General features: G+C 39.1%; 3 protein-coding genes across 4 annotated transcripts; 1 reads left to right on the forward strand and 2 right to left on the reverse strand.

The window, feature by feature from the left end:
• Positions 1-147: 147 nt before the first annotated feature.
• On the reverse strand, positions 148-2,702 carry LOC148831648 (tubulin polyglutamylase ttll6-like). The gene is made up of 3 exons (XM_088921093.1): positions 2,455-2,702; positions 865-1,981; positions 148-295 (listed from the first exon to the last, which is right to left on the reverse strand). Exons 1-2 carry the CDS (start codon positions 2,611-2,613, stop codon positions 1,760-1,762), a joined length of 381 nt encoding a protein of 126 aa, XP_088777219.1. The 5' UTR covers positions 2,614-2,702; the 3' UTR covers positions 148-295; positions 865-1,759.
• Positions 2,703-3,467: 765 nt separating this feature from the next.
• On the reverse strand, positions 3,468-9,849 carry LOC148831649 (tubulin polyglutamylase TTLL13-like). The gene is made up of 6 exons (XM_088920039.1): positions 9,791-9,849; positions 8,391-8,821; positions 8,081-8,121; positions 6,762-6,880; positions 4,109-4,249; positions 3,468-3,506 (listed from the first exon to the last, which is right to left on the reverse strand). The coding sequence occupies exons 2-6, from the start codon at positions 8,693-8,695 to the stop codon at positions 3,468-3,470; spliced, it is 645 nt and encodes a 214-aa protein (XP_088776165.1). The 5' UTR covers positions 8,696-8,821; positions 9,791-9,849.
• An 828-nt stretch (positions 9,850-10,677) lies between these two features.
• dhdh.2 (dihydrodiol dehydrogenase, tandem duplicate 2) lies at positions 10,678-14,924 on the forward strand. Of its 2 annotated transcripts, none has more exons than XM_088921082.1 (7): positions 10,678-10,795; positions 11,653-11,764; positions 12,300-12,463; positions 12,637-12,889; positions 13,217-13,341; positions 13,585-13,735; positions 14,689-14,924. In XM_088921082.1, exons 1-7 carry the CDS (start codon positions 10,706-10,708, stop codon positions 14,796-14,798), a joined length of 1,005 nt encoding a protein of 334 aa, XP_088777208.1. In that variant the 5' UTR covers positions 10,678-10,705; the 3' UTR covers positions 14,799-14,924. The 2 variants fall into 2 exon arrangements, with proteins under 2 accessions (XP_088777208.1, XP_088777209.1); XM_088921083.1 differs by having other exon boundaries at positions 12,300-12,340.
• The last annotated feature ends 2,473 nt before the right edge of the window (positions 14,925-17,397 follow it).

Below are 17,397 nucleotides of genomic sequence, written 5' to 3' on the forward strand. Positions count from 1 at the left end.
GGACACAGAGTCAGGGGACAAGAAAGAGAAAACCACAGACAGTGAGCAACAATGAGAAAGACTAATTGAATTAGAGCCCTTGGGAAGGATGATGGCCCCCTTTTGTCTTTAATCTTCTAATGATTAATGACTGTGCTGTGTGCTCACAATGGAAGGGGCTGTGTGCCGTGTGATTCTGCGACTGATGGCTCTTTCCCCGGAAGACTCTCCCTGCTGCCCCCTGCCGCCTCGCTTTCCTGGGAGCGGAATCCTTCCACCCAGCTCCTGTTTCACCCGCAGCTCCTCCAGCATCTTCCTGAGGGGCACACAGGGACACCCTTGTCTGCAAAGATTTGCAGGTTTAACAGTGAAATCTACGGCAAGTAATGGAGTTCTTGAAGCTCTGGAGGTCTGATGATAACCAGCTCCTTTCACCTCAGCTATCCTAAAGCTTAATCATTCGTCATTATTTCTTGTGAATTCATATTGAATAATAATGTGTCAAATGTAACACTGTACCATTGCTTAAATTAGTGCATTTCTGTTTTAATTGCCATGTCATGGTAAAAGTGCATAAATGCATTAATAAAACAGTAGTAATAGAAAGGATTTCTAATATTTAAGAATATCTTCAGTTTCAACTGACCCTCAACAGCACTGTCTCTTGAGAATGCTTGATGACTCTCTGTTAAAACAGGTATCTTAATGCTAAACGAAGTAAAGTATTCAATCTTTAGAAGCATATTTTTCTATTTACAAATCTGCATTTAGGTTGGAAAGAACACAAAATCCTTGTGATTTTCCTTACTTGCCCCGATCTGCATTTCTTTATTTAATCACCTTTTCTCCATCTTTGACTGCACCCATTTTTTTAAAGTTCCCTACCTGGCACACTCCTCCCTAGCTTTGGAGGCTACAGTTTCCTGGAAGAGGGAGACACTGTGCTGGAGGAACTTGTCATATTTTTCAGAATCAGTCCTGGGGTAGATCCTACGAAAGCCCCCGCTGTGCTGCTCTTCATGCTTCTCCTGCTCAGCAAGCCAAGAAGCCTGAGTACTCAAAAAAAGCTCCCTCCTACGGACAGCAAAGAAACAACAGCAACATGCATCAAAAGAATAAGTAATCCAGATTGGCTCAAGACTTCCACCTGAAACAATTAGTCTCTCCTGAGGCCTTTGATGAACACTTGCTAGAGCATAGCTGTAGCTTCAGTACCTGTGTACAATTCTACAGGCTACAAACAATGTTGTTGAAATATATATCACTGTAATTGAATGTCTTTATATATCTACTATTAGGGGTGTTGCCTTACTGTTTATACAGTATATATATATATTATGACCCTGTTTAGAATGTTCAGTTGCTTTTTAAATCCTATAAGTAGGTTATGGAAACAATACATTGAACTTGACTTTTTTATCTACATTTATTAATCCTCTTCTTTTAGTTTACCTTTTTGTCCTATACATTTATTTTAAGCCCAAAATAAAAGACTGAAAGCAATAAAAAAAATTAAATCACCCAGCAGTGATTACATGATTAACGGATGGCGCTAGATTGATATTGTGACAAACATAGTACCTGTAAAGTTAGATTTGGTTTTTTTTCCCAGAACAATTAAAAACTATCCAGATAAACCCAAAAGACCTAGTTTTACTTTAAGGATCAATATCTTTCCACATTTGAATAGTCTTGAATTAAAATCCCAGAAGTGAAAAACCTTAATACAGTCCAATACTTGTTCATTTCGCCCTACAGTAGAGCTGGTGAATAAAGCTGACTAGTGCAGGGCAAGGCACAAAACAGCTGCTTTGTACCGAGATCTACAAGGGGGCTGGTGTTTCTGCAGCAGGCGCTCTTCGGCCCTGCGCTTGTCCTCCTCCAGGACCCTGCGCCGATCATTGACACCCAAGTTGAGCAGCCGCAGTGTGTCAGTGAGCAGGGCCTCCTTCACCTGGCGATCCAGCTCAGAGTCTGTAGTAAAACTGGGGGAGTGGTTCACCTGCCGTGGGACGGCCAAGCAGAAAGCAAGTTTCGCTTTGTCAGATTAAGTCATGTATGTACTGTACAACATATACACCTAGCACTAAAACACAACAATGTACTTACACTCCTTTCACTACCTTTTAAACACACTATCTATATAACAGGTGGGTAGCTGTGTCAGCATGCATAGGCTGCAAAGGAACAAGTAATAGGTTTATTCCATGCTGCAAGAGAAGAAAGAAGAAGTCATCCACACCTGAAGAAGGCTCCATGGCCAAAACGTTGTTCTTTCTTCTCTTTTCAGGATGGAATAAACCTATTACTTGTTCCTATCTATATTACGTTGTAAATCAGGGCAATAAGTTGTTTTCTACCCCATTGCTAAAAAAAGGTATGTGAAACTAAGTCAGGCCGTCCCAGGTGAAAAACTCAACATCCGCATCCGAACAGTAAGAAGATACTACTGGACTGGGATAACCCCCAGCATACCTCCAAGAGCCAGGGTTTCAGTTTGCTGTCCAGCAGGATGTCAAAACCCAGGATCTCAAAGCAGGAACTTGGTCCCAGCTGGTTGGGGAAGCCAGTGCGGTAATTGTGCTTCAGGATGGGATGGGCAGATATCAGGGTCTTGATTATCACATCCTCCATGTTGCTCCACAGTGCCTGTATGTCATAGCCATGAAGCTCTAGCCATTCCTTTAAAGTTGACAGCTTCCTGTATAGACCAGGGGAAGATGGCGTTTCTAAATTCAAATCAGATTCAAGGCTGCTCACATTATAGTAGGCAAGAAGAACATGAAATGTAAATGAAGTCTAGTAAAAAAAATGTTTGAATAGAGCCATCTCCTGCAAGATGCTGACCTTTTGCTTCCTGTCTCCTCATCATGGATGAAGTTGTCATTATGTTTATTGATGGCATAGTTTGTCAAATGCATGCAAATGTCATCCTAGACCAAAGAAAGAGACAACATAGCAGAGACTTTGCACTGACTAAATTTTAATACTGAAAAAAACATAATGTTAATATACCCGATGTGATGAACAAAATATTAAATAAATAATTTTAAAAATCCTATTGAATCATATTGACTACACCACTTAAGAAAATCTTTATTTTAATGATATCTTCTGTAGTCAGTTTTGTCTACCCAAATCTCCATTGTAAATTACACGGAATGTACATTTCAAATATCAAGAATGATTTGTTCACTCTCAGATTCAAAGTGTGTTGCATATCAAAGGTGTTAGTTAACTACAAATTCACATTCACACACAGCCACAGCAGCACAGACACATACACAAGGGAGGCAGAAGGCTGTGGAGGAGAAGATACATTACCAGGTTGCTGCTGTGGGGATGGCTGTACCTGGAGGTGGCAAATCTCACTAGCCCCTCTTGGTACAGGAACACTCTCAGGGGGTCACAGGAGGTCACTAGCACGTACAGACGCAGGTCAAATTTATAGCCGTCAATGATGAAGGGCTGCAGGAGAGATTAGGAGTTTATATCCTTTTTATACCCAGAGGGAACCACTTTCCAATCTGTTTATACAGGAGCCCCCAACTTAAACAGTAATGTGGAACAATAGTAGTGATTAAGAATTCAGGAAGATATACTGTGGCCATCAATGGATGTTAAGGAAATGGTATTTATTTTTAAAACAAGATTACAACTTAAAATATAAAACTTTTAGTCAACCCTTGAATATTTTAAGAACACTACTCTCACTAATGTGAGTGATCAGCACAAGATTATTATTTGAACTTTAACCCCCTAATTCACCTATAACAACCTATGCTTTTCAGGTACTCATTATGGTACAAAAAGCCAAATGTGGTCAAAGTGGTCTAAATAAATCCCTACACAATACTGTTGTTTGCTTCAACACTCTGCGATATAATATGTTACAATTCTAATAAGGAAAATATTTCATGGCAGTGTTTTTCCTTTTGTGAAATTGCTGTTTGTGGCTATTTGTGGCTCAAAAGCTTCTACAACACCAGTAACAGTTTGCAATCCTGCTGCCCCCCCAACACCACCCCAGTAGTAGATTTTCCATCCTTCCTCTAGCAATGTGGACAGGCAGATATGTTGCCAGCCAGGCTGCTGCGGACAGATGGTTACCCTGGAGATAAGCAGTTACCTTGGAGATGTAGCTCTGACAGACGATGTGCTCGTCAGGGTTGATGTCCCGGAGGTTGCGGGTGATGTAGATTCCTTTTCCCTGACAGCCGCTGTCCGGCTTGCAGATGAACGTCTTGTTCCTCTTCGCCCGACAGTATGCCTGGAAATCAATGTAACTGTAAAATAGGAGGAGAATTTTGAAACCAGATCTGATTTCTTTCCCATTAATACTGGTATTGATATTGGAAATAGGTATTTATTTTGAACTCTTTCTCTCATTTTCGGAATGATTTGAAAAAGATTAATTATGCTCTGAATATAACAAAACAATGAAGTGCTATCGGCACCTTTTTTTATGTTTTTGTCAGCATTTCATAGAAATTTTTTTAAACTTTCCGTCTTAAGAATTTTTTCACATGTCAAAGCCATTGGTGATAGGGGATTTGAATATGGGCTGTGAAGCTCAACGAAGATGATAATCCTCTATTATAATACGGTAATCTTTTCACCCACATTCCTACTGCTCTCTCTTCAGTACTGTACTCTGCTCTCTTTCACTACAATCATCTTCACCAAGAAATCATTTTCTGCAGTTAGAAGACAGTGTCTTTAGCCTGAAGATAATATAACCCTTTCATTCACAGTGTGGATAAGTTAGCTCATCTCTAAAAGATCCAACATTGAATTTATGACTTAAAAAGAACATCCGGACATAATGACATCTAAACATAATGAAAAAACTGTTACTTTGCTGTCTATTATTTTACCTTTAGATTCAAAATGTCTTCCGAACAGTATTGTTGTTTGGACTGCTTTCAAACTTTACTTTTAGGTTTTTAGAAGTTTGTTCTTACATTTACTATATTCACTGTCTTTATTGTTTTTCTAAGTGTATAATATCATTATGAAACGGGGGGCAGCTAAGTTTCAGCTGGAATTATTTTGTCTACAATTCTCAGCTTGATTGCCTCATTCTGAAGGTTTGAAACAATGGCTATTATTTTGTTGTCCTTGAGCTATAAGTCATGTAAACATGGCCAAAAGTACGGATAATTAAAGCAGTGTTCCTAATAATTTACCCGCATTAATCAACTTCACTGTTAAATCATTAAGCCATGTTAAAAAATATTCATATTCAACACCTCCTAAGGAGGTCATTAAACTGTAGAGATTAACCATATTACAAATACAGGTAGAGGCATGCAGACTTTATGGGATGCAAGAACAGAGAAAAAGCAACATTATCATTATCCAGCTTCATCATCACCAGATATTTGTGCCATGGGAGGATGCCTTTCAGACAAAACCAGATTTTGCCCAGGTAATCTGAACACTGAAGGAGTATTGGGCTCTGAGCTTTATTAGAGAAGCAGCTTTTTTATTCTAATCTCAATGCAAAAAAAAACAACATCTGTCCTAAATTAGGATGTATTGGTTCCCATTCCTTTGTGAGCATCCATTTAGAGAGGGACATTTAGTTCTGGTTAGGATCCAAATTGTTTATTAGAACTGATGTTCTCTGTCTTTGGGCTGTTAAGAGGTTTTGTTATACCTAGATTATAGGGATATCATTCTGGAATTTCCTATGTACAGTAAACAGAAGGTAGGGGACTCACATTTACAGATCTGTAAACATTTGTTCATAGTGTTACTATTGTAGATTGTGTAATATTGAATTATTGCATGTGTATTATTTATTGTTAACTAATATGATTTTATAAGCTTTATAGTTATTATTTTGTTATCAAGCTTTTGGAGAATATTATGTATTATGAATAATATTAGCTCCAACATGTTGGAACTATTGGGGAATAACAGACATGACAAGCTAAAATCAGTAATCCCTGATTTTGGGGGGGTGGAATCATTAATCTTTATAATTTGCTTGCATAGCAGGCTGATGTCAGGATCTGATTCCATTACCTAATTGAAAAGCCTCCTTATTTTGTAGATTCAACATCTTTTTTTGTGTGACAATATATTGCTGGTTTAATTAATCAAAACATTTTATTTGCATTATGCTAATTCTTGCAGTTTTGTTACTATTTTGGATGTACATCCCTTTAGACAAAGGAATGAGCAAAATCATTATTATCATTATTATTATAAATCATTATCATCATCATAATTATATCTTACTCAGATGGCAGGCACCAAGTTTTTGGAAAGATGTTGTAATCCTTGGGGAAAAGCTTCAGCATCCTGTTCATATTTCTGGCTAGGAGGTCTTTGCGGCAGATCTCACTCATCCCAGGAAAATGGTTTATTTTCTATTTTTTAAAAAAAAAAAGAAAGTGATTTCAAATTATCTTCAAAGAGTGTTATTTTTTCCCTTTCTCTAAAATTCCACTGAGAACTTTTAGCAGAATAAATCTACATTTAAAGTAAATATTTTTCTTCATGCAGAGTGGTATTAAATTATAGGTACTAATAAATCTTACTTTAGTGGACTGCCAAAAAAGTGGTGTTTCTCTTCAAAAAATTAAAACTGAATGCATAAATATATACTGTATATATATATGCATTACTATAAACAATATACAGCAGCTTTATAAATCTTAATCAAAGATAAAGGTATTTTAGGAAAAAGTGATACAGTGTTAGAATTACACATCTGACTCATTAGGTTTAGTGTTACTAAGAACAGTCCATAGATCTCTAGCCTCTCATACCTGGTACCTCTTCATGTCCATGACTCTCTCCATGGAGACAGAGAAGTCTGTCCAGCAGACAATCCAGCCCTCCTCCTCACTTGCTTCCCTCAGGCCTACTGCCTGGGCGGCTCTTCTCACTGTCAACACACAGACATCAACATACTGTATCAGCAGCAATATCACCCTGCAGCACACAACTGACAACCCACTGAAGCTCAGCAGGTGTGAGCTTGGTCAGTACTTGGATGGGAGACCTGCTGGGAAAAACTATGGTTGCTTCTGGAAGAGGTATCAGAGGGACCAGTAGGGGGCGCTCACCCTGCCTGCTCCTAATGCCCCAGTACAGTGGTGGGGACACTATACTGTAAAAAGGCGCTGTCCTTCGGATGAGATGTAAAACCGAGGTCCTGACTCTCTGAGGACATCGAAAAGAGTAGGGGTGTTACCCCGGCTTCCTGGTCAAATTTCCCATTGCCCTTTACCAATCATGGCCTCCTATGAACTATCTATGAACTGGCTTCATTACTCTGCTCTCCTCCTCACTGAGAGCTGGTGTGTGGTGAGCGTTCTGGTGCACTATGGCTGCTGTCACATCATCCAGGTGGGGCTGCACACTGGTGGTGGTGGAGGGGATCCCCATTACCTGTAAAGCGCTTTGAGTGGAGTGTCCATAAAAGCTCTATATAAGTGTAAGCTATTATTATTATCAAGGTTCTCACACGGCCTCCTGTGGGATCTCTTTGTGCCAGTTTAACGGGACACACAAGCCAGACACTCCTTTCTTTGGTGGACAAAAGGGTAAAACATGACACCTCGAGGAGGGACAGCAGTTCAATATTACATTTCCACTACTGCAGGCAATGTCCAATCTTCCTGTCTGCTATCCAAAATCAATACATATATATGGCATAGTTAGATTTACTTTTGTCCAATCATATAATACAACATTTTGACAAAATAAAATAAAACACTTCTAGAAGATAGAGCTAAGCTTTGGGAAAATTAGAAAGAGTGGGAACCATACAGAACAAACTGAACTAAGTTTTAAATTGGAAGTGCAACCCCAGCTCACCCCAAATCAGCAAAAAAGGTCTCAATGCAATCCAAAACCAAACCAAAAACAGATGTTACAGCTATGTGAGGGTACCTTTGACACAATAGTTCAAACACTACAGGTGTTCAAGCTCATTTTACGTGCTCCTTCATACTTAAAGAAAACAACCCCCACCATACAAGAAGAATGTCAAGGACAATGCAGCTCAAATGCCTGCTACCGGAAGAGGTTAAGTAGGTGGAAAAACAAACTTTGTGAAAAAATATCTCTCAGGTTTCCTTACCACTCTCATACTTGCAGTTAGTCAGGTTTATTCCCAGGGACCTAAAAATAAAAACTGGATCAGATTCCATTCCACTAATATTTAATATAAAAATATACATGCAAGTGACCCTTAAATAAAATTACAACGACTTTTTGAATAGAAAAAAAATACATTGTTTTGCTGGTGATGGTCCAGGAATATTTTGGGCTATAGAGATTCTTCTTAAGACACAAAGATAAATCTTCTAGCTTTATTAAATTTTAAAACAACGACACAAAGTGCTTTTCGACTAGGGTAACTCTTGCATCAGAGAAACTGTGCAATTTACCGTGATTTTTTTCTCTTCTTTATTTTCCTGTGGGAGTCCGACGTGGGACTGCGGTTCTCTCCGCCTAGTCTCCTGACAGGTGTTTGGCCTCGCTCGTCTCTGGGGCTCTCCTCACCCCTCTCTCCCGTCCTGGGGTCCTCATGTGCTTCTGCCCCTGCCCCTAGAGGTCGTAGGGGTCGCTCTTCCTCAGGAACCCCTGACCGTTCCGCCCCCGACCCCTGAACCAGCGAGTCTCCGTCCTCCTCTTCCTCCTCCTTCCCAGACTCCTCTCCTGCCTCACTCTCTGCCCCCGAACCCGAGTTCATTCTGTTCACTCAAGACCTATCAAACCGCATCCAACAGCAGGCGAGGTCCAATCTAAGCAGTGTAGAAAGCACCCTGCGTTGACTTGACTGTGGCAAGAATTAAATCCCTATACCGACGTTTTCCACCTAAAAAAGAAAGAAACCAGAAGTTCACTTGAAAGTTAACTTTCACTCAAGATTCGCAAACGACCACAAACAGTACCGATTAATTATTTGCTTAGAAAATGAATTCTGGAAGTTAGAGATACTAATTGTGAGTTAAGATAAAAACAAATTGTCTTACAACACCGAGCTCTTTATCTAATACACGTATAGATTTTTACCGTAAGGCAAAGATTACCGATCGTAGCATTATTGTTATTGCTCTTGTACTGTTATTTCACTTAAGATAGGACTTTGTTCATACTTATAATAACAATAATACTTTTTAACTGCTTACCATCCGTGTTTTGATCAGCTAGAGACCCCCAGCCTACCTGACCCTTCTGCTTCGTTGTCAACACACCTCCGTTACCTTGGAAACCAGAACGCCAAGCGCTCTGTGGAATTAGTTTTGTGAAGTCTCACGCTGGCTTGTATTCAGTTGTGAGTGTGTGTGACCAAATCACGTTAACATCAAATAAATTATATTTTATAGTTCTTCTTCAAGTCGTGTGACACGCTTAATGCGGTTTTTATAGTAGTTACACATATAGGTGCACACAGAGACTTTGTCGCCCTCTTCTGGAATCTTTTCTTCTTTAATACTGTATCTCACTCATTTTCGCTATTTATTTTTATGTCGTCCAAAAAAAAAAATCGAAATAACAATACAACAGGTAAAACTTCTAACATGAGAAAATAAGACCCGTTTATGACGATTCCAAGACCATTTAGCCGATTAATGCTTGTTATTTATGGATTGAAAACAATCTAGAGCTCGAAGAAGGCTCCTGAGGTCTCCACCATGTGCCTTGCTAATGTATTCCCCGCATTAGAAGAGCCCTACAGGAGCCTCGTACATGAGGACGTATTTCTAATATTGGCGTAAAACCGACTTTTAAATATATCAATTTGATATATATATATATAATAAATGTATAAACTGTGATTTACCTCAATAGGTCCCTTTAAATATTGAAGATCTAAATGAGATTCCCGCTTAGACATCTTGAACTGAAATTAAAAGATTTGGTTCCTTCTACTTTATCTCTGTAAGCACTGAAATAAGTCAAGTTGCTGCTGTCGGGCCTTTCTTGAACTCTTCTGGTCTCTCGTGCAAAGCGCTGCCCAGAACTGAGCGCACTACTCCAGATGTCCGCCACCTTCTGCGACATTAATTTAACCTCTCTTGCATTGTACGCACGTACATTTTATATTGCTTTTTGCATAATGATGAAGCTAGTACAAACAACAAGCATTCAAAACCTCCCTGTACGAAACAGCAGTAATAGCCTTACTGTCCGCTTACTGTATGATTCTTCCTTATCCCTAAAACTGTTTTGCATTTCTCGCGGTATGCATTTTAAAATTTTCCGAGTCTCATCAGCACACCACAGCGCCGAGGCTTATTTTTTTTCTAATGTCAATGTTCTTTATAAACTGCCATAACACCTGCAGTGTCAGAAAGGCTGGCACTGTCTGATCACTGGCAGAAAGATCTTAAACAGCGGTATTAGTGTATACATTTAATCATGATAACGCTAATAATCCTTGCAATAATTGTAACGATTTTAATATTGTTTACAGTGATACTATTAAAAATATTCTTTGTGGTTGTATCTTGTTTTCAGATGACTGAACAACTTAGGAATTGCTGCTAACATTTATGCACTATCTATCGGTGTGCTGTTTTCTTCTGTGTGAATCTGGTAAAAACAAAAAGGTAAAATAGAAACACATTGGAAATAGTAATTGTAGGAGCAGTGAAGTTTGGCTCCACCTGCTGGAGATGTAATTTGTCGCCGAGGGCAGTGATCATGTTCAGTGTCTCAACTCTCCGACTCATACGTACACCAGTCCAGTGAGAACATGGCAACTAGGTGGGGGATCTGCGGTGCAGGTAAAATCAGCCACGATTTCACTGTGGCCTTGAAAACACTTCTTCCGGCAGACCACGAGGTAGGTCGCTTCAAAAGTTTTGATATTTTCAGTGCAGCGTTCTTGCACGTTTCTTCGTTGCAAGTTTTGTAGGTTCCAGGCGTTTACCTTAAGAGAAGGCTTCTTAGTAAAAGACGTATCGAGGTTTTAAACAATATATTCCATGTTTTTGAAATGACACGTTCTAAGTGTATACATGACTACAACCAATACCCTTAGTGACACTTGCAAAACAGAGCAAATGTTAGAGTCCTTATATTACACTTGGTTCGCTAATTTTGTAAATTATAAATTATTTAACGATAAAAAAGTGCGCGAAGTTGTTTTTTTTTGGCTAGTTCTGTAATTAGCTGCAATGTGCTGAGCTTGCTCTGATGGTTACATAAAAGTCACAGTTTGACCGTAATAATCAGAATAAAAGCGCACCAAAACTATTCCACGAATACAAATATAAACCATTTCTAAAACTAAATTAAATTTTTAAAACTAAAAAATACTGTAAAAACTCCTAATTTTGTATTAACCCATAGTTAGTATAATGGTGATAAACAACGGACTGCCTTTATCAAATACTATTTTTCAAATAATATAATTAATTATATGAATATAATGACAATAAACTTGAATTGAACTAAATTACAGACTGAAAGAACACACACACACACATGTATATTGCATGTGTACTGAATTTAATTCTAACGTGTTTGTTATACATCACATATAGATTCCCAACAGTGGTCACACATCCCCCATCCTTTCTCTCTAGGATTGTCTAAGCAGAGTAAGACCCTAATCCTGTTTTTCTTTTAGTAACACCAACATGTCATTTAAAGCTTGTTCTGGTAGTGTCAGTCTGAGAAGGTCCTTGTTTTTCTCAGGTTGTGGCAGTAGCAGCACGCGACCTCCAGCGTGCCCAAGAGTTTGCTCAGAGGCATGGCATTCCTCGAGCCTACGATAGCTACGAGAAACTGGCCAAGGATGCAGAAATAGGTGGGTAACCTCGTGACTGTGAAGAGCAGATCTGAACACAGCACACTTCTGCTCTGCAAAATAATTAAAGCCTGGTATAAAGTAAGAGGGAATTACAGAGTGATGAAATGAGCGATCTGACAGATGGTACAGAAATATAGATCTTCTTGTAGGTTTACCTGTCGACCACACTGTATCAATGGGTGCAAAAACAGGTTGCTTAGGATAAAAATGGCAGCCAAGTCAATGAAGTAGCAAGTGCACAATAGTCATTTAGTGTTTCCCACAGTTTAAAATAAAAATCAGTCCACCTGAATTGTGATTTTAATTTTGCTATTTCTGTTTCATTTAACTTTTTCTTTCAGCTGGGGAAAGACGTCTCTAATTTGAACAGCGAACAGTGTGTGGTGTTATTTGAAATGAAACCATCCATGGAGATTGATAGTTAACAAGTGGGAAGTGGAAGGTGTTTATAGCATTTTATGTTATTAAGCAGGCAGTTTTGCATCCAGACCTCAAACGTCAGTGTTTAATTGCAGCTCGTTTTTCTTGGCAGATGTGATTTATCTTGGACTGATTCACCCTCAACACCTCAAGGTGGGCCTCATATTCCTAAGATCCAAGAAGAATGTGTTGTGCGAGAAACCCCTCGCCATGAACTCCAGAGAGGTGCAGCAGCTTATAGCGGCAGCAAAGGAGAACGATGTGTTTCTAATGGAGGTTAGTCTCTATTGGACACACAGTTGTTTTGGAAAATGCAGCAGAGATTTAGCGAGCATTTTGGGTGATCAGGAAAATGCTCATGCAACGCAGCCATTGGATTTAACTGATGCCACCGTGTAATTGGACTTGGACAGTATGCATAAGTATGGTTTCTTTTGTTCCTCCCTCAGGCAGTGTGGACGCGTTTCTTCCCAGCGTCCATCCAGATCAGCAATCTCCTGGCCCAGGAGGCTATAGGGGAGGTCAAGCTGGTGGACGTTAGCTTTGGAGCTCCCCTGCAACACATTCCTCGGGCCGTAGAAAAGGAGCTGGGGGGAGGAGCTCTGCTGGATATTGGGGTCTATTGCTTGCAGTTTGTGTGCATGGTTTTTAACGGAGAGAAGCCTGAGTCAATTAATGCCACTGGAGTCTGTCTGAATACTGGTAGGAAGCTGTGTACTGTGCTCTTGGGGCCAAAGATCATTTGCTCTGTCATAAAAACTACCAGATGCCTTTTACAGGATGTTTGAGTGATAGATTGTTTGCTATGTCATTGTCGCCGTATCACTCTCTTTGGCATGTGGTGTGACTGAAGAAGTGTAATTAGAAAGAAATGTCTGTTGCTCATATCATGCTTGAATACAGATTTTATCTTCGCAATATTCATTTTCAGCATCATGCAAGAAAGTGTTGAATAATTTTCAGCAACATGAAGTGTAGGGGCCGTGAAGGAGGTGATCAAGTACGGACACGCTATTATCAATGTTTCAGGTGTTGACGAAGCAATGGCTGTAGTCTTGAAGTTTTCAAGGAACAGAATGGCTGTATGCACATGCTCCATTTCTATCCAGCTATCCAATGAAGCCACCATCTTTGGCACAAAAGGGACCATCAAGGTATGCTGACATTTAGCACATAGGCTGGAAAGCAGTGAAGGCACAACCCTTGTCTTGAATCATGTACATCAGGACATATGTTTTAAATTTTACTTCCACTGGTCAAGCATCACATTTTAATGCATTTCTGGTGGAAGTTGCATTTGCAAGGGATGGTCAAATTCAATGCTATCCATATTTTTTGCCCTGATTTCATGCTCGGTACTGATCAGTGTTTTAAAGCTGTCAGGCTTGTCTTCCTAGATCCCAGAACACCAGTGGTGCCCTACAACATTAGTCGTGAACGGTGAGAAGACTCAGTACCCACTGCCAGAGCCATCTATGCCACTGAACTTCCTCAACAGCACTGGGATGCGCTACGAGGCTGAGGAGGTCCGTCAGTGTCTTCTGAAAGGTATGGTTCACTTTCTGGGATGCTTAAAAGTCAAGCTTGAATTCGGGACTAGGACTAGTGTTTCATACTAGTTTGCACATAGTTGTCCAGGGTTGGATCAAGTTGTGGTCAGACCTGGTCCTGCAGGAAGTGTAAGTCACAGAGCCGCAGGTTTTGAATTACCATGTGTTTACAGCTTACAGACATTTCTGATTCCGTCATTTTAGCAAGTTACTGGTTCAGTTAGTCAAGGAAGGACCTGAGACGCTCAAGACCTTGTTCCCACCCCTGAATTAATATAAATTCAGAAGGCTAGAGGTGTCTTATCACTAATCTGGGATACCTAACCAGTTGTCTTGCTCTTATCAGTAACCACTGACCTCTGTGCTAAATTCTTAATCAATTTCAATACACTTTCTAGGATTTCTACAACATTAGTTCAAGTAGGGAGCTGCATCAGCACGCGTAGGCTGCAAAGCAAGAAGCAAATCTTTATTCCATGCTGAAAAACGAAGAAAAGAAACACGTTTTGGCTGTGGAGCCTTCTTCAGGTTGTTTCTTTTCTTCTCTTTTCAGCATGGAATAAACCTTTACTTGTTCCTTTGCTTCCTATAACATAGGTTTGAAAACTGAACTTCCATCTTAAACAGCATCAGACTTGTTTAAATAGAAGTATGTTCTATAAAACACAAGAAGGCTGGAAAATATAAAACCAATTGTTGTGAAACAACTCATGGCTATTTCATTATTGCTCAGACACGAGTTTTAAATCAAATCAATACCTAATACAAAAACAATCTAGGCTGTGCAGCCCCTAATTGTTTTTCATTCTAATTACAGATGATTCTTGGTTGAAAGCTATCACAATAAATATCGAGTTGAAGAACCATTACCATTCTGGATGGATAGAGCATAGAGAAAAACAGTTTGTTGCCGTTTAATGTGGGATGTTAACGAAAGATGCTGTTTTCCAGGTCTTAAGGAGAGCCCTCACATGACACTGGCTGACTCTGCTCTCCTGACCGAAATCATGGACGAAGCCAGGCGCCAGGTTGGAGTTGTGTACATCCAAGATGGTGTCTGAGCCTGGAGCACCACACTTCCAAGTTCCATTTCTGGGATCACAATAAACCAGCCCTGTCGTGTACAACTGATGCCCATTTAAGCAGTGCATTCCATTTAACATTAAAGTGAAATCACTTACATTCAATCTGTTTCCTGAGAAATCTTTTTTTACTTCTTTGGATCTTGGTACATAATAGATGTTAAGATAAGATCACTTTATTGACCATATACAATTTCTTGTCTTAGGAATTTGTCTTTTTGCGTACCCCATCTTGCTCTCTATGACACACACAGACAGAGAGAAGCTGGGGGTCAGTGCGCAGGGGCAGCCATTTTATACAGCGCCCCTGGAGCAGTTGGGGTTAAGGGCCTTGCTCAGGGGCCCAACGGAGTAGGATTCCTCTGCCGGCCATGGGATATGAACCAGCAACCTTCCAGCCACAGGCGCAGATCCTGAGCCACAGAGCTACCGCTCTGCCTCCTATTAACTAGATGTTAATAGTTTGTATGGATCTCAGCTGTTTTTCATGTTGCTCTTGTTTCTTTGAAGCTAAAACATTGTTGCAAACCCTTCAGAGATAAAAGTCTATCCTTATACTAGCTGGAATGCCTAGATTTGTACCCCATGGTTGGGTTAGTAATATGAAGAAGTTTATCTTCTAAATGAGTAAGATATTGAAAAATGGAAACTACTCGGTGGCATCTGCTACAGATGGGTGCTATTTCAGAAATACTGGAGACAGTTGTATTTTAAAATGGAAAAAAAGGTATGTCCTTATTCTCCTTTTAAATAAAACCTGGAATTTAGGAGTGTTTGTTTGAAAAGTAAAATGAATATTACATTTAAATTCAGAACACCTTAGTTTAAATTTAGAGATGCACTATAAGCTATACTTCTTTAGAAAGCTCAGTTTAACAGTAAATGTAAAGAAAAAACTAAAAAGGTGAAATTACAAAAATCTGTTAGTACAATGAGAATATTGACAATATTTCAGAACCGTTGCATAGTGGGCACTTACACTAATTATCTGAGGCCAAGACTTACAGACGATGGGAAACTGGTGAGTGATAGCACATTACCAAGCAGGGTCACAACTCTGTTGCTGAGATATCTTTGAACATGTTCTATGATCTGTTAGAACTACAGTTCATAATTTGTGTAGACAAAATATTACTTCAAAAGCTAGATCACAGGAGATCTTGATGGCAATACTAGTTTTTTCAAAATGCAGATCTTTTCCTCAACCACAGAAAATAATAGCCTCTCTTCACTCTTATACCTTATATCCAGAGAATTACTGTCTGGAATCCAGCATTTTTTTCAGCTGAGTGGGGTTTTTAAACTGAGCAATACACACCCAGTATATAAGGATGCTAACTCAAAAATATATACAGTGCAGTAACACAAGGATTGTGGATTTCCTGAATTTTACATCATCTATCACAGAGAATAAAAAATACTATACTTAAAGCTGCAAAATGCCAATCCTTAGTACAGGTATATTAAGTTTTACTTTAGTAAACTTACGTTCCATCCATAATTCACAGGAATATAATGGGTTATTTTATGTACTGTAGATTAATTTATAGGCATTCTTTAGACATTTAAAATCCTGGTCAGAAGTAAAATAAGGGGGACTTGCAAAAGCAGCAAAGAGAATTTGTCTTGGGATTCACATGCACATGAGCTTGAAAGAAAGATCAGTGTATCTTCTCTCCAGTTTGGAAATAAGGTTAAATACAAAATAAAAAGTGTCCGTCAGACAAATTTGAGTATATAAATTAATATTGTATAATTGTGCATTATTTTATGTGCTAGTAAAATGTTAGTATTTGAGCCTAATATGACTATATTTGGTTCTCATTCTTTGTATTGTATTTAATTTTGAATGTGAACTTTTTTTATTGTAACTAGCTATAAATTCCAAAACTAATCTGCAACCACAAGTATTAAAAGGGCCTTTGATGTACAGGTAATCCCCACAGAGAGAATCCCATGTTTAATGACTGAAACAGCACACAATAGCTGATTCAATTTTTACTGATCACACTGCAGCTTTTTCAAATGAAACAGTTGTATTCAGAAACAAAAGAGTTTAGCTTTGCATGGGACCTCTCCAGAAGCCTCTCAGCCACAGAGAGTGAAATCAGCACTACTTTACTGATCTGTGAATTTCAGCACTACCGAAATTAACCTGCCACTGTGTACCACGATGAAGTCACATGTTCAATACCTTCTCAAGCAAGACTTCTGGCTTCATAAGAGCAGGTACAAATAGCCCTAAGCAGATTTTCCTATTGCAGTGAATCAAACTAGATATAGGACCAAGTTTAATATTTTTGCATCCTTCTATTAAAGTACCTAAATACAGCATCCAAGCAAATTAAAATTAAAAGTTCATAACACTAACGAGACAAAACAAGTGCCTAAACCACACTATTATTACAATGTCCTCTGGTTGATTTTGTTTTGGCTGTATTGAAATAGTTCTTTTCTAGACGAAGGTGTAAGGAACATGTATAATTTTAATGCCTGATTATCTAAGGATAAGCCCCAGGTTAATAAGGAGGGGAGTCTGAAATACCTCAAATTGAAGTTGTTCCTTATTTTGATTAGC

This window comes from Atractosteus spatula, chromosome 7 (assembly GCF_055471065.1).
Source record: "Atractosteus spatula isolate fAtrSpa1 chromosome 7, fAtrSpa1.hap1, whole genome shotgun sequence".
Lineage (NCBI taxonomy): Eukaryota > Metazoa > Chordata > Actinopteri > Semionotiformes > Lepisosteidae > Atractosteus > Atractosteus spatula.

What these genes read in the sequence shown, in the direction of transcription:
- LOC148831649 (XM_088920039.1), bottom strand. Translation starts at nt 8,695, where the DNA reads ATGAACTCGGGTTCGGGGGCAGAGAGTGAGGCAGGAGAGGAGTCTGGG. An exon ending in TGGACATGAAGAGGTACCAG is followed by an intron (nt 4,250 to 6,761) that starts GTATGAGAGGCT and finishes ATTGATTTCCAG; the next exon opens with GCATACTGTCGGGCGAAGAG. An exon ending in GTCAGAGCTACATCTCCAAG is followed by an intron (nt 3,507 to 4,108) that starts GTAACTGCTTAT and finishes CTGTATAAACAG; the next exon opens with ATTGGAAAGTGGTTCCCTCT.
- dhdh.2 (XM_088921082.1), top strand. Translation starts at nt 10,706, where the DNA reads ATGGCAACTAGGTGGGGGATCTGCGGTGCAGGTAAAATCAGCCACGAT. An exon ending in TTCTTCCGGCAGACCACGAG is followed by an intron (nt 10,796 to 11,652) that starts GTAGGTCGCTTC and finishes TGTTTTTCTCAG; the next exon opens with GTTGTGGCAGTAGCAGCACG. An exon ending in CCGTCAGTGTCTTCTGAAAG is followed by an intron (nt 13,736 to 14,688) that starts GTATGGTTCACT and finishes GCTGTTTTCCAG; the next exon opens with GTCTTAAGGAGAGCCCTCAC.
- LOC148831648 (XM_088921093.1), bottom strand. Translation starts at nt 2,613, where the DNA reads ATGGAGGATGTGATAATCAAGACCCTGATATCTGCCCATCCCATCCTG. An exon ending in TGAAACCCTGGCTCTTGGAG is followed by an intron (nt 1,982 to 2,454) that starts GTATGCTGGGGG and finishes GTCCCACGGCAG; the next exon opens with GTGAACCACTCCCCCAGTTT.